The sequence below is a fragment of the Indicator indicator genome, chromosome 1 (genome assembly GCF_027791375.1).
Source record: "Indicator indicator isolate 239-I01 chromosome 1, UM_Iind_1.1, whole genome shotgun sequence".
In the NCBI taxonomy this organism is placed as follows: domain Eukaryota; kingdom Metazoa; phylum Chordata; class Aves; order Piciformes; family Indicatoridae; genus Indicator; species Indicator indicator.
In genome coordinates this window covers 1,930,492-1,956,952 of record NC_072010.1, presented here as the reverse complement: position 1 = coordinate 1,956,952, position 26,461 = coordinate 1,930,492, and the positions used below count along the sequence as shown (strand labels likewise).

Below are 26,461 nucleotides of genomic sequence, written 5' to 3'. Positions count from 1 at the left end.
AGGGCCAAGAGCACAAATCTGATCACTGACCTGTAATTGATCAAAAAACTCTCCACTAAAGTCTGGACAGGGCTTGGGGTGTTTCAGAGAGACATTTCCCAGTGCAGAGTGGGGATGTGATCACCCTGTTTTGAGTAATGGAGCTTAGTCCTATGTGTCAGTTGTGTAGATGGTCACTAGTCCAAAGTTATTGATATTTACAGATGCAGCCTAGTTTTGAGCATGTCTAGAACATTTGTTTAATGTGCAGGGATGGCATTGAAGGGTCATGAAGATGATGAAGGGACAGGAGCATTGTTCTGAGGAAGGAAGGATGACAGACTCGGGACTCCTTGTCCTGGAAAAGAGAAAACTCAGAGAGGGGACCTTACCAATGCTTGTAAATATCTAAAAGGTCATGAGAATGGGGCTGGGCTCTTATCAGTGCTGCCCAGCATCAGGACAAGGGGCAATGGCCACAAACTAGAACCCATGAAGCTCCATCTGGAGCAGGCTGCTCAGAGAGGTTGTGGAGTCTCCTTCTCTGGAGACTGTCAAAGCCCTGCCTGGATGTGTTCCTGTGTAACCTCCTCTAGTAGCAGGGGGCTAGATTAGATGATCCCCAAAGGTCCCTTCCAACCCCCTCCCCCTGGCCCCCCCCCCATTCTGTGATCCTGTTGCAAGGGCATACTGTCCATTCTCTGACACCTTCCAGCCACTGATGCCAGCTAAATAACTAAACAAAGCACTTTCCAGAACATTTGCAAATGCCTCCTTTGTCCATCACTTGCAACTCACACACTGCTGGTGCTGGGTGAAGTGCTGCCCTAACCCCTCTGTGGGTGTGATGGCTTTCAGAGCTCCTTCACAGCACACAGCATCCTCCAGCTCACTGATAAAAGTGTAACACCACACCCCAGGGTATGCAGCACAGTGTCAGATTAATAAATATTTGCAGAGTGCCAGGACCTGGCACAGCTCTGGAGAGATCTTTTTTTTAATGAAGGAGGATGCCCCTCCTCCCCCCCTGCTCTACACTTGAGTTCTGGCCCTGCATATGTTTGATGTTATTCTGAGGGTCTTCTCCTCTTGCAGGGAGGTGAAAGAAGAAAAAAGGGGGAGTAGATGCATAAAAATGATTGATAGATGATGCTACCAAAGGCAGCATGGGTGGGCCTGGAGCATTAGTAATAGAATATGACTTCTTTGCATCTCTCTGGTTGGCTGAGCTCCTCAGCAACTGAATGGAATCCCTCTCTCAGCAGCAGTGTTATGGTTTACATAGAGTGACTCTGGTGATACCTGCAACAGCATTAGGATTTTTCCAAGGGTCTGCAGGACTCCCTCTTCCTCCTGAGTTACATCTGAGGCCAGGAACAGAGGCAGCTGCAGTGTGGGTGAAGGAAGTCTCACCTGTGATGCCTACAGAGGCTTTGAAGACTGATAGTTCATGACAGGCTCATGATAAATCCTGCAAAGCCTTGCTGGCAGATCTAAGGAAGGTTTTCAAGCTTCAGAGGTCACCACACCTGCTGCCACAGATGACAACACAGCCTTATTCTCTAGCCCAGTATCTATCTGACATACTAAAAAAAAATTCAGCCACAGATATTTCTAAAGATTAACAAGAAGATGATTTTTCCAAATATTTCTTTGAGTCAATTAGGTCAATTAGGAAATGTCATCTAGAAAATACTGTCCCACTGCCTCAACTTCTAAGAATCATAGCATCATAGAATATTTTGGATTGGAAGTCACCTTCAAAGGTCATCTAGTCCAACCCCAGCACAGTGAACACAGACATCTTCAACTAGACCAAGCTGCTTAAAGCCCAGTCCAACCTGGACATGGGGCATCTACCACCACTCTGAGCAAAACAGGTCAGTGTTTCACCACCCATCAGAAAACATTTCATCCTTATATCCAGTCTATATCTCACAGAACCATAAAATTGTCAGGGTTAGAAGGGAGCACAAGGATCAGCTAGTTCCACCCCCCTGCCATGACCAGGGACACCTCACACTACATCAGGCTGCCCACAGCCTCATCCAGCCTGGCTGCAAACACCTCCAGGGATGGAGCCTCAACCACCTCCCTGCACAACCCATTCCAGGCTCTCACCACTCTCATGGGGAAGAACTTCTTCCTCATATCCACTCTGAATCTCCCCACTTCCAGCTTTATTCCATTGCCCCAGTCCTGTCACTACCTGATAGCCTAAAATGTCCCTCCCCAGCTTTCTTGGAGCCCCCTTCAGATACTGGAAGGCCACAAGAAGGTCACCTCAGAGCCTTCTCTTCTCCAGACTGAGCAGCCCCAACTCTTTGTCTGTCCTCATAGGAGAGGAGCTTCAGCCCTCTGCTCATCCTGGTGGCCCTTCTCTGGACACCTTCCAGCATGTCCATATCCCTCTTGGAACAGGGGCTCCAGAACTGGATGCAGTACTCCAGGTGGGGTCTCAGCAGAGCTGAGCAGAGGGGGAGAATCACCTCCCTTGCCCTGCTGGCCACACTTCTCCTGCTGCAGTCCAGGCTCTGGTTGGCTTTGTGGGCTGCAAGTGCACATTGACAGCTCCTGGTGAGCTTCTCATCCCCCAGCACCCCCAAGTCCCTCTCCTCAGGGCTGCTCTCCAGCCACTCCCTGCCCAGCCTGGATTTGTGCTTGGGATTGCCTCCACCCAGATGCAGGACCCTGCTCTTGGTCTTGTTGAATTTCATGAGGTTGGCTTGTGCCCAACCCCTCTTTTAGTTTAAAATCATCATTTCGTGTCCTGTCACAACAGGCTCTGATAAAAAGTCTGTCTTCTTGGGCTCTTTAAGTACTGAGAGACCACAAGAAGGTCTCCCTGGAGCCTTCCCTTCTCCAGGCTGAACAACCCCAACTCTCTCAGCCTGGCCTCACAGCAGTGGGGTTCCAGCCCTCAGATTATTTTTGTGTCCTCCTCTGGCCCTGCTCCAACAGGTTCGTGTCTCTCCTGTGCTGAGGACTCCAGAGCTGGACCCAGCACTGCAGGTGAAATTCTGAATAGCTCCCTCTATGCATCTACTTAGTCCAGTTCATGTTTATCCTGTACCACAGAATCAGAAAATCTTGATGTTTAAAGACCTCTGACCATTAAGATCATCAAGTTATGGACATGCTGGAAGGTGTCCAGAGAAGAGCCACAAGGATTAGCAGAGGGCTGGAGCACCTCTCCTATGGAGACAGGCTGAGAGAGTTGGGGCTGTTCAGTCTGGAGAAGAGAAGGCTCTGAGGTGACCTTCTTGTGGCCTTCCAGTATCTGAAGGGTGCTACAAGAAAGGTGGGGAGGGACTTTTTAGGGTGTCAGGGAGTGATAGGACTGGGGGGAATGGTTCCAAGCTAGAAGTGGGTAGATTTGAACTGGATGTTAGGAAGTTCTTCCCCATGAGGGTGGTGAGAGGTTGCCCAGGGAGGTGGTGGAAGGCTCATACCTGGAAGTCTTTAAGGCCAGGCTGGATGTGGCTCTGAGCAACCTGATGTATTGTGAGGTGTCCCTGTCCATGGCAGGGGGGTTGGAACTGGATGATCCTTGAGGTCCTTTCCAACCCTGACAATTCTATGATTCTCTAAGTCCAACTGTTAACCCAACACTGCCAGATCTAAACCATATCACTCAGCATCACATCTATGTGTCTCTTAAATACCTCCAGGGATGGTGACTCCACCACCTCCCAGGGCAGCCTGTTCCAATGCCTGACCACTCCTTCAGAGAAGAATTTTTCCTAATATCCAACCTAAATCTTCTCTGGTGCAAACTGAGGCCATTTCCTCTCATCCTACTGCTTGTTACTTTGGGGAAGAAGCCAAACCCCACCTGGCTCCAGCCTCCTTTCAGGTAGATGTAGAAAAGCAGAAGATCTCCTCTCAGTCTTCTTTTCTTCAGGATAAAAAACTCCACCTCCTTCAGCCACTGCACAGAAGACTTTTACCTCTAGATCTTTCAACAACTTCATTGCCTTTCTCTGGACCTGTTCCAGCACCTCAGTGTCCTTCTTGGAGTGAGGAGCCCAAATCTATGGATACAACCTTTCTCACTAGCCTTCTGTTTTCATATTCTTTATCCCACATTTTGAGTTCTGTCTCCCATATCCTTCTGCTCTGATGAATGTTGTGGGCAAGCAGTTCTCACAAATGCTGCAAGGTTTGCTCCCAGTGCTATCTTTTAGTGATCCCCCAGCATGTTGTAAGAAGGCTCAACAAAGTATTGGGGCTCAAGACAACCACACAGACTAAGACTGTCTCCTCCTTTCCATACTCCTCCTCCAAACCATCACTTTTTGGCTATTCAACTCTTACTCAGATGGTGAAGGTCTGGTGGTAGGACTGGCCTTGCTGTGAGGTGTTTGCACAGCCCCAAGCACAGCAGGTCTCTAATGCATAACCCCAAGTATTATAATTACTGCTACTTAATAGTTCTGCTCACATTGATTAATAACAACCACATTTTCCCAACAGCCCTCTAAAAATTAAGGTAATTTGGAAAAAAAAGCTATTCAGACAGAAATCAGGACATTTGCACAGCAAGCTGGCCTGCAATAGATATTCCAGGCAATTTCCCCATGTAAGTAAGTCCTCCTTGGAGAACCCTGATTGAACCTCCTCCTTGGAGGCACACATTTCTGAGGGCTGGAGGTGAGGGGTGGGAAATGAGAGACTGGAGCAGTTTGAGAGCTTATGGGCAACTGCCCTGCAAAGAAAAATGGACCTACTGTGCAAAGCTGCTGGCAAAACTGGATCTTAACCTAATAATGAGGTGGCTTTGGGAATTTGGGGCTTTCAGGGGTCTTTGCAGTTCACGTCGGAAAGGCCATTAGTGACCTGCGTGCACGAACGAAATCTTTCCGGCATTGGGATACATCCATAAAAATATGAGCCTATATAAATAGCTGTGCCCAAAATAGACCTCTAGGAAATGTATTCTGAGGCTCTGTGGTTCTTGAGGCTAAAGCAGTTGTGCTCTTCTTCCCTTTCACCTGAAACCCACGGTTAAACTCAGTGATCAAAGTGACACCAGGACTTTTGGGACCAGCAGCCACTTGGTCACAGGCCACAGGGGACTTGTGAGGCTTCAGTTCATGCTGGTGAGGCTGGAGATTGAGAAGCTGCTGATGCTTTCCTTTTCTTCTTTTCTGTTCTTTTCTTTTCTTTTCTTTTTTCTTTTCTTTTCTTTTCTTTTCTTTTCTTTTCTTTTCTTTTCTTTTCTTTTCTTTTCTTTTCTTTTCTTTTCTTTTCTTTTCCCTTTTTCCTTTCCTTTCCTTTCCTTTCCTTTCCTTTCCTTTCCTTTCCTTTCCTTTCCTTTCCTTTCCTTTCCTTTCCTTTCCTTTCCTTTCCTTTCCTTTCCTTTCCTTTCCTTCTTTCATTTCCTTTCCTTTCTCCCCCTCTTTATTCTTTCTCCTTGTCCCTTTCCTTTCTCCTCCTCCTTTGTCTTCTTGTCTTTTTTCATTTTCCGCTTTCTCCTTTTCATTGTTTCCTTTTAATGTTTCTTCCCTCCCTTTGTCTTTTTCCCTTTTCCTTTTTCTTTCCCTTTGCCTTCCCCTTTCCACCTTCATTTTCCTTTTCTCCCTTTCCCCTTCATTTACTCTTCCTCCTTTCCCACTTCCTCTCCTCTCCCCCTTCCTCTCCTCTCCCCCCCCCCCCCCCCCCCCCCTTTCTTTTCCTTTTCCTTTTCCTCTTTCCTTTTTTCTTTCTCTCACAAGCCTCCATCCCTGATACCGGCAAGAGAGCCAAGTTCAGCTCTCAACACCACACTTCCCACCGATTCAAGGCAGCTCGAATTCAAAAGGAAGCCGTGGAGCTCGGAGTCTGTGAAATTGAGAGGCTGTTCAACCTAGACGCTGTGAAACCCAGACACTGTGTAGCCCGGGGGCTGCGGAGCCCGGAGGCTGCGGAGCCCGGAGGCTGCGGAACCCGGAGGCTGCGGAGCTCGGAGGCTGCGGAGCCCGGAGGCTGCGGAGCCCAGAGGCTGCGGAGCCCGAGAGCTGGGAGTAGGACTGCCCGCGGCAGAACTTGCTCGCTTAGCAGCTCCGGGCAGTGATTTCTCAGCCTCGCAAGAGTTAAGTAAATCCACCTGACAGCCCGGGGCATGAAAAGTATCTTTGTCCTTTAACTGGGCAGCCCAGTAAGCGCTAATCACCCTCCGGAGAGCCAACCTTTAAAAGTTTCCGGCGCAAACCCGAACGAGCTCATTTTGTTGCTACTCATTAACCCCTCATTTAGAATAACGCCGTTTACAGTCGCGGCACCAGGTCTCCGCCATCCCCGAAGAGGGGGGGACGATACCGAGTACCCCCCACCCAGCCCCTTCCCCAGGACCCCTGTGAGGGTTAGGTCTCGTCCTAGCCCCGGCTGCCAGTAGGGGGTGTGCCGGGGGAAGGGGATGCTGCCGGCGAGGGGGGTGCCTCTTCGTGCCCCGCGGAAGGATCCGCGGGGCGCGGAACCTTTTGTTATGCTAATGGAGGCTGACATCACGCCGCATATCAAAGCCGAGTGGGCCGCATATAAGGCGGCTCCGCGAGGCCGCCCCGGCAGAGCAGCCCCGGTCCCGGGCGGAGGTAAGTGGGGACCAGCACCGGGATTGTGATCGGGACGGGGAAAGGAGGGACGATGAGCTGAGAGAAGGAGTAGAGCCCCGCAGGGAACCTCCTGAAATAGCAAAAAGTGGCCAAGAGCAGAGATTTGGGGGCAGAATGGGGATGGGGGTGCGCAGGGAAGGAAAAGGTTTGGAGGCTGCAAGGGAGAGACCCGAGGGCGCAGATGGGGAGAAGTGACCTGGGGGGGTGCAGAGAGGAGAGCCGGGGAAAATGCAGAGAGATACAGGGAGATGGAGGAAGAGTTGAGATCGTGGGAGATGGAGAAAGAGGAGACCCACGGGAGACCCAGAAGGAATGAAGAGAGAGAGAAGATCCGGGGGAATGGAGGGAGAGGGGACGCCCGAGGGGATGTAGTTGCAGGGGACATATAGCAAGCTGCAGTGGAGAGAGGAGACCTGGGAGAGGGGGGTGCGTGGAGAGGGGATACCCGAGGGGACAGCAGGGAGAGACGAAATTTGGAGGCTGAAGACGACAGGAGAGGATGCAGGGAGACCTAAGATCTCCTGGGGTGCGGGAGAGAGGGTAGACTTGGGAACTGCAAGGGAGAGAGGCGACTCAAGAGCTGCAGCGGGGAAGGAGACCCCGGAGGACGTAGAGACCTGACACCCAGGGGCTGCAGGGGAGAGTGGAGAACCAAGAGCTTCAATGGAGACTGGACACCCTGGGATTGAAGTGAGAGTCAAAACCCTGGGATTAAAAGGGAGGAGAGAGATGGAGAAGGGCATAGGGACACCTTCGGTCCGGGGGCTGCGAGTGAGAGGGGAGAACTCGAGGCTGCAAGCGTGAAGGGAGATGCAGGGGACTGCAATGCAGAGAGGAGCCTGGGGTGCTGTTGAGTAGGGGGGGACATCCAGGGGTTGCAATGGAGCAGGAAGATGCAGATGCCTGGAACAGACTGCGGGGGGAGACCTGGGAGTTGCAAGTGAGAGGAGACTCTGCATGGAGAGGGGAGATCTGGGGGCTGGACTCAGCCCCACAACCCTCTGTTCCATCTCCTTGCTCCCCATTTTCACTGAAGGTCATCTGGGGATGTGTGCTCCCAGTGAGAGCTGTGGGCTGGCAGCAAGGTCAGGTGGATGTCTTTCCTCCTTGGGTGGGAAAGTTGGACAAACCTGAGCTGGGTAATCACACATTTATATATAGTTCATATTTCCCATTCCCATCCTCGGGACTGGACTCTTGGAGGTGTCGGATGGGAGCGTTCTCTGCATGCAGGAGTGGGGCTTGCTGCAAACAAGCCTTGGGGTGAAGAGGAGTGAAAAAAAGTAAAAAGTTTGGAGTTAAAAATGGCTCCATTTTTTTTGGAGTCCTCAGGCCACTTGCTGCTGTTTTGATCAGTGACCCAGAGCTCTCCAGACCTGTAAACATCACGTCTGCCCCAAAGAGCCTCCCTCCCCTTCCATCCCCTCTCCTTGCAAATTCCTCTTGCAAACGTAACCTGTGCTGGACTGAGTGGGAAAAGGCATTATTACCTCCCCAAATAACTGGGGTGCAATTGCAGGCCAAGCTTGCAGCTCTTGGGGTGGGGAATTTTGGGGGAGGTTGGGGGTTAGATCATTTCTATTCCTCCCTGGAGTTGCAGGGGGGGGAAAACCCAAACTCTGACTTTTTCAAGACAGGGGGCAAAGCAGAGGATTGTGCTGGCTGGTCCAGGGTTAGCAAAAGGGTTTTAAACCATCTGAGACATTTTACACCCGACTCTTGTGTTGTTCAGGAGGGAGATAAGGGGTCTGAAATATCTAAATGGACACTAAAAGGCATAGGCAGGATTAAGGGCTGAAAGTTTCCAGCGTACTCACGGAGAGGGAGGAAGCAAAGAGCTTCCAAAGATGAAAAGATAGAGAAATACCCCAAAACAAGACTTAGGCCTGGATGCTTATGGGAGCACTGCCTTCAGGGGACGCCTGAAACCCAAATCTGAGTGGGCATTAAAGGAAAGCAACTCATGGAGATGAAATCCTGCCTCCCTTCTCAGGCTGAGGTTTTTCCTCAGACTTCAAGGGAGCCAGGAACTTGCCCCTAGAGGTTATTAAAATCCTTTGAAACAACAGCACTTCTCTGGTAACCCTTTACACCAGGCACTGGGATAGCCAAAAGGCAACCTGAATGGAAAAATACCCTGCAAATGGCAGAGGAAACACCCAGAAGTATTCCTTCCCCACAGACCCTATTGCTTCTCAAGTGGGGATATCGAGGCAGAAAGCTGCAGCTGGGACAAGTTCAGAGCTGGGGCGTCAGGCGGGATGTGTTTTACCCAGGGTAAGAGCTTCCCCAAAGCAAAGCTGACTGTTCCAGCCATTCCCAGTCCATTCCAAACTCCTTTCAGGGGGTGACAGGCTGGGGGGTGGGGTGGGGGGGCAGGGATGTGCTGTCACAGCTTGGGAATGACAGCTGCTGTGCAACGGGCTGTGAGGCTCCAGAAACACGGAGCCCTTCAAAGCAATGCAATGTGGTGGGCAAGTTTGGGTTTTTTTTTTCTGTTTATTTTATTATTGGCTTTCTCATGGGGTGGGAAACCACCGCAAAGACCACAAAAAGCAGCCCGGAGCTGTGTCTGAAGTGAATAACTGAAGGGAAACCCATTCACTGCTATTAATACTGCTGCTAAAATAAGCAAGCCATGCCCCAGAGACAGAGAGGATCCCTCTAAGAATTTCAGTCCTGCACCTGGTTTGTTTATTTGTTTGGACTGAAGAAGGAAAAAAGAAAAAAGGCAACAACATCAAAAAAAAAAAAAAAGGGTGGGGGAAGAAAAGAAAAGGAGGAGATCCTTGAGAGCTTTTTTTTGTCTTCTGCTGGCTGCTCCCCAGAGGTAGAAATGTGATTTTTATGTTTACGAAGTCACAGCCCTTTCCATAAGCTCCAGGTGCCTGAGGACTTGGAAGAAGTGAGAGGCAGAGTTAATGAAGTGAGAAGGAAAGCAGAAGGGAAAGAGCAAAACACATTTGTTGTAACAGATCAGAGAGAAACATCTGCAGGGCACGGGCACCTGCGTGGAGTGGGGAAATGTGGTCTTGATAATTTGTCTTCTCTGCAGAGAAAGAGGAGGAAAGAAAAAAAAAGGGGTGGGGGAATCTGGAGAGAAGGAAGGGAGAGATGACTAGCTGAAGATCTGGGCTCATCTACGATTTATCTTCTTTTTTTTTTTTTTTCTTTTCTATCCCTCCTTCTTCCTAAGTAGTCACACAAAAGTTTGAGAGAAGGGAAAGGAGATGGAGGGGGGTGGGGGTGTGTGTGTGTGTGTGTGTGTGTGTGTGTGTGTGTAAAAAAGAAGTGAAGCAGCGAATGAAGTCTTGCCATGTGCAGGGTTAAATGGAAACACACAATCAGACCATAACTCAAGCTGTAATTCAAGCCATACGGTTTGTCTGTCTGTTGACTCGAAAGGTTGTATCAAGGCTGGGCGAGGGAGGGGACTGAAGGGGGGGAGGATAATCCATACTTTTTTCTTTTTTTCCCCCCCCCCCTTGATTCATAAACCACTCCTCTGCAATTTGGATAATAGATCTCTCTCTTGCGACCGCTCGCTTAAACCTCAGAGTTCACCGGAGCTCGTGCTCCTTTCGCTCTCCTTTCAGGTTGTTCATCTCCAAGCAGGAGCAGCACCCAAACTACAGGGAAATACCTGGTGCAGAAAAAAATAGGAAAACTCCTTTTGTTTTTATTTTTTTTTTACCCTTTTTTTTTTCTTCTTCTTCTTCTTTGGAGAAGTTAATTTCCTTCAGCAAGTGGAAGACGGTGGAGAAAAATGAAGCCGAGTCCGCAATTTTTCTTTGCTGCTTTTCTGTCTTTGATTCTGCAGACGGGACTTTGCTCTGGGATAAAATGGATGTAAGTACCTGATTATCTCTCTCTCTCTGAATTTTTAAAAGCCTTGGCTGGTCTCTTACTGGGTTTGTTTGCTGTTTGTAAAGCCATTTAAAGAGCAGCGAGCGCTGCGTTTCTCCAGGCATTCACTGGTTTCAAGTGTGTGTACTAGGCTTATGCTAACAATATGTCTCCATCTTCTTTCCAAAATATGCATGATTTAGGCTCTCTTTTTTTTTCTTTGCCCCCTTTCCCCTCATTGATACCAAAGGATAGGCACACACTTGAATGCTCACAGGAGCCACTTAATGAAGTTTCTAGCCTTAGCTCCTATCACATTGGGAAACTCTCCCACTGGGACTGCTGGTTGTGCTGAGTAGGAGCTGAGAGCAATAGGGACAGCAGATGAGATAATGCCACCAAATCTTCAACCACAGGGGATGCTTGACAGATAACATGGAGGGTTTTTTTGGGGACCTTTTAACCTTTGGATTTCATGAAGGGTGTTAAAAATGAAGGAGGGGGTGGGAGAGGAGGAGGGTGAAGAAATCCCGGGGAGTGTGGTCAAGTCTGGATCGAGTTTCCTTGGAGGTAATGTCACTGCAAACAAAGTGAAAACATCACTATCTCATTTCCTTGCTTAAGCAAGCAATCAATTAGTTGCTTACTGCAAAATAAACAGACAAATAAACAAAAATAAACAAAATAAACCCATCTGGTTCTATGCCCTTGATGACTGATCTGTCTTTCCTACTTGGGTTTGAAGCTGTGCACAACATAAATAAGGGGATGTGAGCTAGACTCAGATGAGCATCTTCCTTGAAAGAAAAGGCACAATAGAATGTGGTGCCAGGAAGGAGTTGTGCAGGGTGTAGTGTGTTGAGTGGAGGATTTTAGGATTAGGTGGGGAAATTGAGGCAAGAAGTTCCCAGTTTGTTCCTCCTGTGTTATGTCTAATTCCCATTCTGCTGTCCAAGCCTTGTCACTCGAGGCTTTTCCCTTGTCACTCAAGGCTCTTCCCTTGTTACTCAAGGCTCTTTCCATGCCACTTTATAAAAAGGCTTTCTTAAGTTCGGACATCTTCAAGACTGATGTCTTGTTGGAGCTGCCCTGCATGCTGTCATGGGGAAAAGGACCTTCCAGATGGGTTTAACCCTCTTCCAAAGAGAGACATCTAGCCCAAAGCAAAGAATCATAGGATATTTTGAGTTGGAAGGGACTTTTGAAAGTCAAGAGATGTCATCTGGAGATGCCATGCCAGCAGGGAGCTGATTGAGACCACACATCCACATTTTAGATGTGTGAAAACAAACAGGGTGACTCCTTCCATAGAGCGTTTAAATGCACACATTCAGGAGGGAGGAATAGTCACCTGCTTCAGGGAATCTTTATTCTGCTGTCTTCATGCTCTAAGGACCATCTTGGAAGCAGAGGAGAGTCAGGATCTGACTTACTCTTCACCATCTTGGCTTTGCACCTTGTAGCAGTCACCACTGCTCCCCAGCACCTTGCACAGTGTGGATATCTCTTCTGCAGGATCTCTAGGAACATGTCCATAGGCTGGCAGAGCTTGGCCTCCTTTGCAGCCTTTTTTTCCATGGAGCACAGAAATGAAGCTGTTTGTAGCACCCTGATTACATACAGACCCATAACTGACCACAGGGGCTTGCTTATGTGATAGGTATTAGGGCCCTGCTTAAGCAAGCAGCTAAACCCTGAGTGAAGGGCTTGAGTTCCTCCAAAGAGCAGTGAGATGACCTTCAGAGGAAACCTGATACTGTGGTGACAAGCCATAGACATGAAAAAAGGCTGGAAGGCAGGGAAAGGTCCCTAAAAGCTTTGTTGGCTAAAGCAGCTTTTTGGCTGGTAAGTGGTTAAGCTCTGAGGGCTGATTTTGGGGCTGGGTTGGGGGGAAGAAACAGTTAGAAGAAAGAGCCTGAGGTTGCCACTCCTCTCCTTCCCAGCAGACATATCCCCTCTATCAAAAAAAAAAGAGTGGGGAAGATGAAAGCTGGGATTGAAGTGGCATTTGAAGCATGAACTGCATCCAGATGCATTGGCAGGGCTCCCCTCACACCTGTTTAAAACCTGACAGAGACCTGTCCTAGGGCACTTCTCAACTGGGATGCTGCCAGCTTGGATTTCACAAAATCATGTTTGTTTGGGGTTTTTTTTGGTGTGTGTTTTGGTTTTATTTGTTGTTTCTCTCCCTTCCCTACCCTTGTTTTTAACTATGGGAAGAAATTTTCCCCCCCTCTCCTCTTCACTCTTCTCCTTGCTGCAGTGGTGTCATCCTTGGGGCTTAGGGGACCACCCTTGGGGCTTAGAGGATCATCTCTGGTAATCACTTGATGAATAAAGGTTTATGCTACTGAATGCTGCTCAGGGAAGTGGTGGGGTGACCATACCTGAGTATCTTTAAAAGATGTTTGGATGAAGTGCTTAGGGATGTGGTCTAACAGTTATGTACAGGGAGGTGTTAGGTTATGGTTGGGCTCCAGGATCCAAAGTAATACTGAGTACACTGAGTACTGTTACACGGAGAAATACCTTGGAGTTGCAATCCCAGTCCTGGTCTCACATGCTGGGTGATGTACAACCAAATCTTGCCTCCTAGCTCTTGTGCTTGTGGAATGAGAAAGAGGAGGGGGGAAAGGCTGGGATGAAGAGGGAGGAAAGTGCTAGGAGACGTTTTTGGATGTGGGCTTGTCTCAGCAGCCTGCCCGCTGTGCCGTTGTTGTAGGCATGGTGCCAAAGGCAAGCTTCAAAGAGGATTTGGGAGGGGAGAGGGAAGATAAGGAGGTGGATTTTACCAGCCTGGGGAAGAGGGAGTGACAGATATGAAAGGTGATAGGAAATTCAATTTTGATTTGGCATGTGATGTAATTGAAGGGGGGGTGGGGGAGGGAGAAGAAACCCCACACTTTCCAGCCATTTAGGACTTCCCTGGAGCACAAATATCCCCTGCAAGTCAGTAAAAGCATGGAGAAGGTAAAAAGGAGCTATTTGGTTTATTTTATTTGGCTTATTTTAATGAATTTTGTGGCCCAGATCCCCAGCTGTTGTAAATTGGCACTGTGCCCTTCCCTGCCCTGGAGCTGTGCACCACTGAGCATCCCATGCTGTGCATGGATGGGCAGCATCTCCCTAAAATGCTCTTGCTGCTGGAGAAAATTTCTATTTGAGCCTCTTTCTCCTGAGCTTCAGGCTGTAAAGTCAGAGTATGGACAGAGCTTTGCAGGATCAGGGCTGTCATGGAGAATCAACCTTTCCACTCTATTCTTGAGTCCCTGAGACTTATTTTTGCACCTTGCTCTTTGCAAACACTTTCCCATCCTTACAGCAAGAGGGATTTGCATCATGCACAGGTTGTCCAGGGAGGTGGTGGAAGCCTCTTCCTTGGAGGTTTTGAAGGCCAGGCTGGATGTGGCTCTGAGCAACCTGCTGTAGTGTGAGGTGTCCCTGTCCATGGCAGGGGGGTTGGAACTGGCTGATCCTTGAGGTCCCTTCCAACCCTAACAATTCGGTGATCACTTCGTGGTCCTCAGAGCTGGTTTTGCATCATAGCGTCTTGGGAGGTGAGGCAGGCATTGTTTTCACTGGCAGATGTCTCAGGGCCGATGCACCTGTGAACTCTATCTCCTTACCCATCTGCTTTTGCATCCATCCTCTTCAGTTTTCCTAGGAGGGCTTGAGTTTGGCCAGGCAGGTCGCTAAAGCAGCTGGTTTGGTTAGAGGCTGCAAAAGAGATGAGCACTAGATGGAGCTGTGGCCAGATATGATCGCGGCAGAGCTCTGCAGATGTTGGGTTGTCCGGGCACAGAGTGGTTTTTAAAGCACTTCTGTGTTTCCTGGAGTTTGCATCTCCTCTGCTCAGGCACCAAGACACAGGTTGGACTGTCCCTTGGTATTACAGAGAATAGTGGGGGATGGAAGGGACCTCCAGGGATCACAGAATCACAGGGGTTGGAAGGGACCTTGAAAGCTCATCCAGTCCAACCCCCCTGCCAGAGCAGAATCACCTAGAGCAGATCACACAGGAATGCATCCAGGTGGGTCTTGAATATCTTCAGAGAAGGAGACTCCACAAACCCCTTGGGCTTGTGGTTCCAGTGTTCTGTCACCTTCACAGGGGAAAAAAAAAAAAATCTTTCTTCATGTTTCCATGGAACATCCTATGCCTCAACTTCCACCCATTGCCCCTTGTCCTGGCATTGGGCATCACTCAGCAGAGCCTGGCTCCATCTTCTTGGCATTCACCCTGCACATCTTTATCAACAGGAATGTGGTCATCCCTCAGGCTCCTCCAAGCTCCGGAGCCTTCAGCTCCCTCAGGCTCTCCTCATCAGGAAGATGTTCCACTCCCTTCATCATTTTTGTGGCTCTGTGCTGGACTCTCTCAAGCAGTTCCCTGAGGTCCTTCCTGAACTGAGGTCCCCAGAACTGGACACAATATTCCAGATGCAGCCCCACCAGGGCAGAGTAGAGGGGGAGGAGAACCTCATCTAGTCCAACCTCTCTTGTAAAGCAGGACCACCTAAAGCAGGTTGGACAGGATTACAATGTTCAGGCTGGTTTGGAATCTTTCCAGAGAAGGAGACTCCACAATTTCTCTGGGTAGCCTGATCCAGAGTTCTAAGGAATGATATTCCTTGTATTTAGGTGGAATTCCTGTGTTCTAGTTTGTGCCTGTTTCCCATAGTCCTGTCACTGAACACCACTGAAGAGTCTGGCCCCATCCTCTTGCCTCCCGTCCTTTAGTTATTGATAAGCATTGAGGAGATCCCTTCCTCAGTCTTCTCCAGGTTAAAGAGCCCCTTAGGCTCTCAGCCTTTCCTCCTCAGAGATGCTCCAGTCCCTTCAGCAACTTTGTAGCCTCTGCTGGACTCTGTCCAGTAGTTCTTTGTCTCTCTTGAACTGAGGACTCTAGAACTGGGTGTGTTCTCACTACAATAGAGAAGACAGGGAGGAGAACCTTCCTTGAGCTGGTGGCCATGCTCTCAATGTACCTACCATACTGGTGGCCTTCTTGGCCACAAGTGGACACTGCTGGCTCACCACTGATACTGTCACTAGCAATGGTGGTTGTAAAGAAGCCAAATGCAGCAAGTGTTTGCTGGCTTCTCTCTCGTGCCTTGTAGGATCAGCTCGTGACAGCAGGCAGTAGTATTAGGAATCCTACCATTTTTAGGTGGAGCTTGGTCACAGAATCACAGAAACATTCAGGTTGGAAAAGACCCTCAGGATCACCAAGTCCAAACCAGAACCCTACTCTACAAGGCTCACCCCTAGACCATAGCCCCAAGCACCACATCCAAACCACCTTCAAACACATCCAGGCCTGGGGACCCAACCACCTCCCTGGCCAGCACATTCCAGTGCCTGACCACTCTTGCTGGGAAAAATTTTTTTCTGTTTTCTAACCTATACCTACCCAGTCACAGCTTGAGGCCATTCCCTCTTGTTCTATCACTAATTACCTGGGAGAAGAGACCAGCACCAACCTCTCTATGACATCCTCTCAGGTAGCTGTAGACAGCAATGAGGTCTCCCCTCAGCCTCCTCTTTTCCAAACTAACCAGCCCCAGCTCCCTCAGTTGCTCCTCATAAGATTTATTCTCCAGGCTCTTCCCCAGCTTCCTTGCCCCTGTCTCTTTGGGAAGTTCTTCCCTGTCCCTGTTGTGGTGGCCTGGACATGCCTAATGCCCCCTGCAGCCATCTCTAGCTGTGCACCATTCCCAGGTTAGCTTTGCTGCACGATTCCCTTGGTTAAATCCCCTCCCTTCAGGAGCAGAAGCTTAGCCATGAATTTTGATGAACCTGTGATGTCCCTCAGCTCACCAACCTCGAGCAGCCAGCAGAAAGCAAGGGGGAAATGGAAATATTTTGTGCTTTCCAACAGTGCCTGTTTCTCTCCTTCAGCCTGGAGAGGGGGGACTTGGGACACGGGGCGCGGGCGCCTGCGAGGAGACCGTCTGCCTGGCAAGGGGTCTGCTAGATGAGCTGCTGTGAAAGGACTGCAGGATGGGGACAGCAGCAGAGAAGTGGGCTTGGGGCAAGGAAGAGGGGGGGCACAAGGGCTTTGAAGTTTTGCTCTTCGCTCTGTAGGCAGCTCGGGAAAACTTGACAAAGCTCCATGGCCTTCCTCAGCGCTGGGTGAGCCAACTCGCCGCTGGCATCAACTTCAGTCGCGCTTGGGCTGGAAGTCAATGGCCTGGTGCCCACTACTGCCAGAGCTGGATTTGGCACCGTCTCTGAAAGCAGCTCTTATTTTAAGCTTTTACTTCAGGGTTGTTTTATTTTCCTCATTCCTCTCCCTCTCCCTCTTTCTCCTCTCTTCTTTCTTTCTCTTTCTTCCTTTCTGTTTCTTTCTTTCCTTTCTTTCCTTTCTTTCCTCTCTTCCTTTCCCCCTCTTCCTTTCCCCCTCTTCCTTTCCCCCTCTTCCTTTCCCCCTCTTCCTTTCCTCCCTCCTTTCCTCCCTCCTTTCTTTCACTATAGATCCTGCTTCTTCCTCTGAAAAGGCTTTGCAGAGCCAGTGGAAGCATTTAGCAGGGAGATGGGGTTTTTCCCAGTGCTTTTGGTCCTCAGACCAGGACTGATGCAGAGCAGGGTGGCAGGGACATGAGCTGCCTCTGAATACCAGGAGCTTAGACAAGTTATTGTAACAGTCCTGCAAGATTTTTCCAGTTGAAAAGCTGAGAACATGAGGCTCCTGCAAAGTAAAAACTTTCAATGAGGTTGAATGAAAAGAAGAAAAAGAAAGCCAAACCTCTGCCTCTTTATTGAAGCTGACCACACACTTCACTCTCCACAGCCATGGCATTTTCTCTACACCTTTTTGTTTCACCCAAATCCCTGTGAGATTAAGGAGATTAAGAACAGGCATCAAAACGAGAGTGCCTTCACAGAAAGCAAGGTGGACAATTTGAAGCAGAAGTTCATAGTTTCATCAACATTCCCTCTGTGAGATCTCCTTAGGTTGCAGCACATAGGGGAGGGTGGGGAGATGCCCTCCAGAGAGAGCTCATATCAGAAAGAGAGGAGACTTCTGCAGAATCAGTGGTAGAGGTTGGAAGAGACCTGTGGAGATCATCTAGTCCAACACCCCTGCTAAAGCAGGGTCACCTAGATCAGGCTGCTCAGGATTGCATTCAAGTGGGTTTAGAATCTCTCCAGAGAGATTCTAAAACCTCTCTGGGCAGCCTCCACCCTTACAGCAAAGAAGTTGTACCTCATGTTTAGGTGGAACTTCAGTGTCCCAGTTTGGAGAACAAATCTTATGAAGAGCAACTGAAGGAGCTGGGGATGGTTAGTTTGAAAAAGAAGAGGCTGAGAGGAGACCTCATTGCTGTCTACAACTCCCTGAAAGGATGTCGTAGAGAGGTTGGTTCTGGTCTCTTCTCCCAGGTAATTAGTGATAGAACAAGAGGGAATGGCCTCAAGCTGCCACTGGGGAGGTTTAGACTGAACAGTAGGAAACATTTTTCCCAGCAAGAGTGGTCAGGCCCTGGAATGTGCTGGCCAGGGAGGTGGTTGAGTCACCAAGCCTGGATGTGGTTTGAATGTGGTACTTGGGGCTATGGTTTAGGGGTGAGCCTTGTAGAGCAGAGTTCTGGGTTGGACTTGGTGGCCCTGAGGGTCTTTTCCCACCTGGATGTTTCTGTGATTTGTGTCTAAGATCTCCTTATTCTGGGCTATCAGCAGTTCCTTCATATCTGCTGCTCTGTTTTTATTTAACAGCACCAGAATGTAGGTGGACTTGGAATGATCAGTGGAGAAGTATATGGCAAAGGTGGCTTTAGTTTGGTGATTAAGACATTGGTCTGTTTTTGTCAATAAAATGTAGATTCTGGCCATGAACTAGGGGGAATGGAGCAAAGCTAGAAATGGGTAGATTCAGATTGGATGTTAGGAAGAAGTTCTTCACCATGAGGGTGATGAGACACTGGCACAGGTTGCCCAGGGAGGTGGTGGAAGCCTCATCCCTGGAAGTTTTTGAGGCCAGGCTGGATGTGGCTCTGGTCAGCCTGATGTTGTGTGAGGTGTCCCTCCCCATGGCAGGGGGGAGTGGAACTGGATGATTCTTGAGGTCCCTTCCAACCCTGACAATTCTGTGATTCTAAAAATAGCAGATCCAAGCCTCAACATCTTTCTGTTCCACAAACCCATGTGATGTTGCCAGTGCTTTGTCCTGCTGTCTTCTATGATTCTTTTCTCTCCTGCACTTAATCTCCTGAAATCTTCACATGATCTTATTTCTTGGTAAGGAAGAAGTAGTGCATCTTCATGCTCTAAATAAAGCAGAGAGAATTTCCTGGGTGGAAAGCAGAGGAGCCCAAACCCAGCGCTTCTCCCCTTGAAGGGTGTTTTAAAGGGCACCAATGATTCACTGCTCAGTTAGAATCATAGAATCATAGAATCAGTCAGGGTTGGAAGGGACCACAAGGATCATCCACTTCCAACCCCCCTGCCATGGGCAGGGACACCTTACACTACATCAGGTTGGCCAGAGCCTCATCCAGCCTGGCCTTCAAAACCTCCAAGGAAGAGGCTTCCACCACCTCCCTGCACAACCCATTCCAGGCTCTCACCACTCTGATGGTGAAAAACTTCTTCCTCACCTCCAGTCTGAATCTCCCCACTTCCAGCTTTATTCCATTCCCCACAGTCCTCTCACTACCTGATAGCCTAAAAAGTCCCTCCCCAGCTTTCTTGGAGCCCCCTTCAGATACTGGAAGGCCACAAGAAGGTCTCCTCAGAGCCTTCTCTTCTCCAGACTGAACAGCCCCAACTCTCTCAGTCTGTCCTCATAGGAGAGGTGCTCCAGCCCTCTGCTCATCCTGGTGGCCCTTCTCTGGACACCTTCCAGCATGTCCATATCCCTCTTGGAATAGGATGTGGTGTGGGACAGTGTCGAAGGCTTTGCTCAGGTCCAGGTAAATGACATCAGTTCAAGGAGTTTTTCTCCCTTTGGCCTGACCAGAAGCAGTGTCCTACTCACAGTGGTCCTTGTAAACCAAAGAATGTGTGGCTTTCAGTGATACCTGCTCAGACCTGAAGATACTCCTCCCAAGCTGCTGCTCCTATGAATAGTCCTCTCATGGAGCCCAGATCTGCAGGAGGGAGCTCGTAGCCCTCAAAGGACCTAACACTGTAGAGCATTCATGTTTTCACATGAATTTATTAACTGCCTGAGATAATTAAAAGAGTAAACAAATGTCATGATCCATCCATGCATCATATTTCCTCTGTAATTACCTTTATGGTTTTCTGTCAGTATCCATAACTTCAATTGAAAGCCCTGCTATGCTAAATATAAAGCTGGAGGTGTTTGGTTTAGGGCCTGTTTATTTAAAGGGATGGGTCAAATATGTACATTTTTTAAGGAAAAAAAAAAATAACCACAACCACCCCTCAGTTGTCCTCAACATTTTGGAGAATGAAGGATGGAGCAGGAGAGTCAAGGGAAGAGAGCGTGATGTTAGCAGGAGGAAATGGTGAAGAGCAGCATTTAAAGACTGAGAAAAGGTACAATCAGAGGACTACAGGATGGTGAGGGTTGGACAGGACCTCTGGGGACCATCTAGTCCAACCCTCCTGCTAAAGCAGGGTCACCTAGGGGAGGTTGCCCAGGATCCTGTCCAGGTGATTTTGGAATGTCTCCAGAGAAGGAGACTCCACAACCTGTCTGAGCATCCTAGTGCAGTGCTCTGGCACCCTCACAAGAAAAAGGTTCTTTAAGATCAGATGAAACCTCCTGTGTCCCAATTTGTGCTCATTGCCCCTTGTCCTGTCACTGGGCACCGCTGAAAAGAGCCTGGCCTCATCCTCTTGACCCCCACCCTTGACACATCCTCTTTAGATATTGATCAGCATTGATCAGGTCCCGTCTCAGGCTACTCTTTTCCAGGCTACCCAGCCTCAGGTCTCTCAGCCTTTCCTCCTCACAGTGATGCTCCAGTCCTTTCATCATCTTTGTAGCCTCCACTGGACTCCCTCCAGTAGTTTGTTATCTCCCTTGAACTGGGGGTCACAGATCTGGGCACACCACTCCAGGAGCCCCAATTACAAGAAGGATCTGGATGTGCTGGAGCATGTCCAGAGAAGGGCCACAAGGATGATCAGAGGGATGGAGCTCCTCTCCTATGAGGGCAGACTGAAAGAGTTGGGGTCTTCATTCTGGAGAAGAGAAGGCTCTGAGGAGACCTTATTGTGAAGTGTCTGAAGGGGGCTACAAGAAAGCTGGGGAGGGACTTTTTAGGGTGTCAGGGAGTGACAGGACTGGGGGGAATGAAAAAAAAATAGAAATGGGTAGATTCAGATTGGATGTTTAGGAAGTTTTTCACCATGAGGGTGGTGAGACACTGGAAGAGGTTGCCCAGGGTGGAAGCCTCATCCCTGGAGGTTTTTGCAGCCAGGCTGGATGTGGCTCTCTGCAACCTGATGTAGTGTGAGGTGTCCCTGCCCATGGCAGGGGGGTTGGAACTGGATGGTCCTTGAGGTCCCTTCAAGGACCCAACCCTAACAATTCTATGATTCTATGTGTCCTCAGCAGGGCAAAGTAGGGAGGGAGAAGAATCTCCCTCAGTCTGCTGGTCATCCTCTTCTTCATGTGAGCCAGACCACTGGACTTCTTGGCCATAAGAGCACACCGGTGGCTGGGATCTTCATGTACTGCTTCTGAGATGAGTCCAAAGAAAGATGTTTTTCAGGGATTTTTTTCTTTTTCCCAGATTGAGGAGTAGAGGTTGTTCTGCTAACAACCTTGGAGGCTGCTTTAGTCACGATCCCTCTGCCCCTTTGGCTCTGATTTCCTTCCTAGGGCCAGTGGTCAATGAAGACTGAGTGGAGATGGGATAGAGACCACCACCAACTCCCACCATGGGCAAGACCCTTCTGGGGGGAATATAATTTCTTTTCCACTGCCCCATGAATGGACTTTGTTCAACAATATCCTTAGGAAGGTGGTGGGAATCTCTCCCCGGTGCTGCCAGAATTTGAGGAGTGGGGAGGGTTGGTGCCTTTCCATGAGGAGGTTTGGAAGCAGGTGGAGATGGAGAAGACATTTCTGAATGCAGGACAGAGACTGAGCAAACCTGGGCTGCCAGGGCACGGACTGGATGACCTAACAGGGCCTCTCACATTCCTGGTCTGTGATTTATAAATGCACTTCTTGGTCTCGACAAGTGCCTCCAGGAGCCGTGAGTTTTCTTTTCCATCTCCATTACCCTTTACTTTTTCCCTCCAATGCTTGGAGATGTTTCCAATTATAGTTTCTCACCAGCCAAGCCATGAAGTTCAGGCCTGGGAGATGTTCAGAAAACACCTCCCTGCCTCTTGCACTTTTATTCTTGGCGGGCTCCCTGGGGCTCAGCTCATTGGACAAGGAACAGCCATTGCTGAACTTTCACAGAATCACAGAGTGTCAGGGGTTGGAAGGGACCTGGAAAGATCACCCAGTCCAACCCCCCTGCAGGGCAGGATCACCTAGGGCTGGTCACTCAGGAACATATCCAGGCAGGTTTTTAATATCTCCAGAGAGGGAGCCTCCACAAACCCCCTGGGCAGCCTGTGCCAGTGTTCTGTCACCTTCACAGGGAAAAAGTTTTTCCTCATGTTTCCATAGAACTTTCTATGCCTCAACTTCCACCACTGCTCCTTGTGCTGGCATTGGGCATCACTGGGCAGAGCCTGGCTCCATCCTCTTGGCACCCACTCTGCACATCTTTATCAACAGCAATGAGGTCACCTCTCAGGCTCCTCCTCTCCAAGCTACAGAGCCCTCAGCTCCCTCAGGCTTTCCTCATCAGGAAGATGTTCCACTCCCTTCATCATTTCTGTGGCTCTGAGCTGGACTCTTTCAAGCAGTTCTCTGAGGTCCTTCTTGAACTGAGGTCCCCAGAACTGGACACAATATTCCATATGCAGCCTCAGCAGGGCAGAGTAGAGGGGAAGGAGAACCTCTCTCAACCTACTAACCACAGCCCTTCTAATCCACCCCAGGATGGCATTGGCCTTCTTGGCCACAAGAGCACATTGCTGGCTCATGGTCAACCTATATTTTAACTGAGTTCTCCCCAGTGGGGCCATGCTCCTTCCTCTCTTGACCATCTGGTAGATGTTTTTCCTTCTTCCATAAAGCAAATTTCTTTCTCATGGCATTACAAATCAGCTTCTCATATCATAGAATCATAGAATCATAGAATCAAGAAGGTTGGAAGAGACCTCAAGGATCATCGAGTCCCAGGCCATCTATAATAACACGATCTCCTTGTATCACTTCCTATAACATGAACTCCTCCTATCACTTCCTCTTCTTTTTTTTTTCACAATGGGGATGAGTTTCAGTCTGAATCCAGCTCTCATCTCAACTTGTAGGTGGTTATTTCTGCTTGTCTGTGATGGTGAGCTGCAGGTGCTTGAATGTAGGCTTCCAGGTCCTTTAAAGATGCTGGAGCCTTTCAAATCCTGCCTGGACATGTTCCTGTACAACATGATATAGACATACCTGTGTGAGCAAGGGGTTTGGACTAGACCATTGAATTGTTCGGCTTGGAAGGGACCTCAAGGATCATCTAGTTCCAACCCCCCTGCCATGGCCAGGGACACCTCACAATACATCAGGTTGTTCAGAGCCACATCCAGCCTGGACTTAAAAACCTCCAGGGATGAGGCTGTCATCAGGAGAACTTTGATGATGATCTGCTGGGGTCCCTTCCAGCCCTTACCACCTTATAAGTCTATGAAGACTCCTATAGAGGATTAGGCAATGTGGTACAGGACCTAGGAGATGGACCTAGCAGACACATGCCTCCTTCTGAAGGGCCAGGTGAAACATCTCAAGGCTTCTAAAGTGTCACTTGGCACCTCTGATTAGAAAACTGAGCTGCTGACCCTTGGAGAGACCTGGAGCATTCCTCATCTGCCTGAAGCTGAGGCTGTGGAGCTGCCTCACCCTGCCTGCTCGTTTTGCTGCTGGGCCATACTGTGCTGGAGCATTTATCATTTTTCCTCTGTCACTGACGAGCTGCTTTGGCCTCTTGCCTGATTTGCATTTCAACCCAGTCCTGAGAGTTGCTGATAGGCTTTCTGGGATAGGTTTTCACAAGTTGCTGGTGCCAAGTGCTGGGGCTTGGACTCATCTCACCCAGCTCTGTGCTCATACAATCCAGATGTCTGTGTCAGAGCTTGGTGCCTGGGTTCCTTCCACAGGCACTGCAGAACCATAGCGTGGTAGGGGTTGGAAGGAACCTCTGGAGATCATTGAGTCCAGCCCCCAAAAAATGAGCACTTCTAGGGCATGCTGTTACCCTGCTCCCGATCTCAAAAGCACATTGGGATAATTACTCCCTGGATGAGGCTTTTCTTTCCATGGGCTAAAGAAGGACCATCATGAAGTCCACCCTGTAGAGGTTTACAGTCAGGTGACTTCCACACTGTCCAAAAAGCCAGGCCTCTGCCTGGAAGGACATTACCTGTCTCAGATGCCTGAGCACCCAGAATACCACCAAGAGGTTTTGTCTCCATTAAATCTGATTCACACTGAAGGCAGGGTGAATAGGCTTCTGGAGGTGCCCCTCTCCAGACAGGGAGCATTGCATGGACAGCAGTGTAAGGAATCAAGAGAGGGCACTGGACTAGGTGATCTCCAAAGGTTTCTTCCAACCTCTAGCATTTTGTGATTCTGGAGATGAACTACAAGGCAGAATTTCTGACAGCTTAATGCTCCACTTTTTCCTATCCCTTGAAATTCCCTGCCCAAAACTTCTCTTTGCTGTATATTTAATGGACCTCTTTAAATACACCTATGATGTCTATATTTACACAGCTAGCAGAGGGCTGCTTTCCATTCCAAGTTTGCCACTGATTATCTGCTGCCAGGAATGCCAAACTCCAGGAATTTGTTAGTGCAGAACCTACTCAGCCCTAGAAAGGATCATAGCTTTTCCCTGCTGGAAGAGCAGTTGGGGTTAACAGTTCTGCACGGCTCAGACACAGCTCCAACATACACAGCAGCTGGTTCAAGCCAGCTTTGAAGGGAGCTGGTGGAACATAGATGGGTTTCCCTGAAAACCAGAGATCAGAGCTAATCCCCCTCATCTTGGTTAAGGCTCAGTTGTAACTCTGTTTCCATCTCATTTAACTTCTGAAGGACGTGGATGTTACAGGAATGATGTGAAATGCACCCAGAAATGTGTCTGCTAACAAGCCAAGCTGACCAGGATGGCTTAGGATGAAACTGAAAGGCACCACGTTTAACAAGGAGAGAAGGAAATGTGTTAAGGCAGTTGTGTTGCCAGGATCAGATGCCAGTTATGGATGCAGCCAGCTAGAAAGTTGTTTTATGGGAATGAATAACATTTATGACTACCCTAAGCAGGTCATAAAGATACAAAGACAGTTACACAGCAGGCTGCTGCTGAAGGCTGGGGGTGCTTGGGGGAAATGAGCACAGCCCAGGAAGGTTTGGATTGGTTATTAGGAAGAATTTCTTTGCTGACAGAGTGGTCAGGCATTAGAACAGGCTGCCCAGGGAGATGGTGGAGCCACCATCCCTGGTGGTGTTCAGAAAACATCTAGGCTTGGTTTGGGGACATGGTTTAATGGCCACGGTGGTCTTAGGTCGATGGTTGGACTTGATGAGCTTAGAGGTCTTTTCCACCTGGAAGGATTCCATGATTCTATGCACAGCAGCATTTGCTGTTTTCTTTCTGACCTGGAAATGTTTGCAATTGCACACCAATAGAACCACAGGAGTCTTTGGGGTGTTGCTGGTTTCTTCCATGGTAACAAGGAACTACTGGAAAAGTCACAAAGATGATTAGGGAACTGGAGTGAAGAAAGACTGGAGACTGGATGAGGCACTTAGTGCCATGGTCTAGTTGATTGCTTAGGGCTGGGTGATCAGTTGGACTGGATGATCTTGGAGGTCTCTTCCAACCTGGTTGATTCTATGATTCTGTGATTCTAAGACTGAGAGATCTAGGGCTGTTTAGCCTGGAGAACAGGACACTTAAAAATATCTAAGGGACTAGTGTCAGGAGGATGGGGCCAGATTGTCCTCAGTGTTGTCCAGTGACAGGACAAGAGGCAATGGACACAAACTGGAACACAGAAGGTTCCACATAAACATAAGGAATAAAATTCTTCACTTTGAGGGTGGCAGAGCAATGAAGCAGGCTGCCCAGATTGGTTTTGGAGTCTCCATCTCTGGAGGCATTCAAAACCTACCTGGATGTGTTTCTGGGTAATTTGATCTAGGTGATCCTTCCCTAGCTCTTCAGAGGTCTCTTCCAGCCCTACCATTCTGTGATTCTGTATGGCCATACACGCTGGAGGTAGTGGACCCCTCTTATTTTAATGTGGGATTAATGGTTGGATTTGATGCTCTTAGAGGTCTCTTCCAACCAAACTGATTCTATGATTTTATGATTCTACGGTACTCTGCCTGTGCATGCTCTCATCACTCTTCTGCTCTGTTCATGGAGACTAGAGAAACAGAGCTATCTGCATGCAACAATGATGGAATTGAAGGAGGCCCTTGGTGTCACCTCCAAGGGAAAGCTCCTGTCTTGCAAACTTCACACAGAATCAGACACAGAAGCATCCAGGTTGGAAAAGACAGACCCTCAGGATCACCAAGTCCAACCCAGAACCCTGCTCTACAAGGCTCACCCCTAAAGCATTGTCCCAAGCACCACATCCAAACCACCCTGAAACACACCCAGGCTTGGGGACTCAGCCACCTCCCTGCCCAGCACATTCCAGTGCCTGACCACTCTTGCTGGGAAAACATTCTTCCTCATGTCCAGTTTAAACCTCCCCAGTGGCAGCTTGAGGCTGTTCCCTCTTGTTCTATCACTAATTACCCATGAGAAGAGACCAGCACCAACCTCTCCACAACCTCCTTTCAGGTAGTTGTAGACAGCAATGAGGTCTCCTCTCAGCCTCCTCTTTTCCAAACTAACCATCCCCAGCTCCTTCCGTTGCTCTTCACATTTTTTCTCCAGGCCCTTCACATCTTCCTTGCCCTCCTCTGCTGGCTCCAGCACCTCCACATCTCT

General features: G+C 49.0%; 1 protein-coding gene across 1 annotated transcript in view; it reads left to right on the top strand.

Moving 5' to 3' along the window:
• The first annotated feature begins 10,304 nt into the window (after positions 1-10,304).
• Positions 10,305-26,461, top strand: part of WNT11 (Wnt family member 11) — a 40,243-nt gene continuing 24,086 nt past the window's right edge. The window contains exon 1 of the mRNA XM_054387246.1: positions 10,305-10,421. Within this exon, the coding sequence (XP_054243221.1) occupies positions 10,339-10,421 (83 nt within the window). The 5' untranslated portion in view covers positions 10,305-10,338. The remainder of the gene's footprint in view (positions 10,422-26,461) is intronic.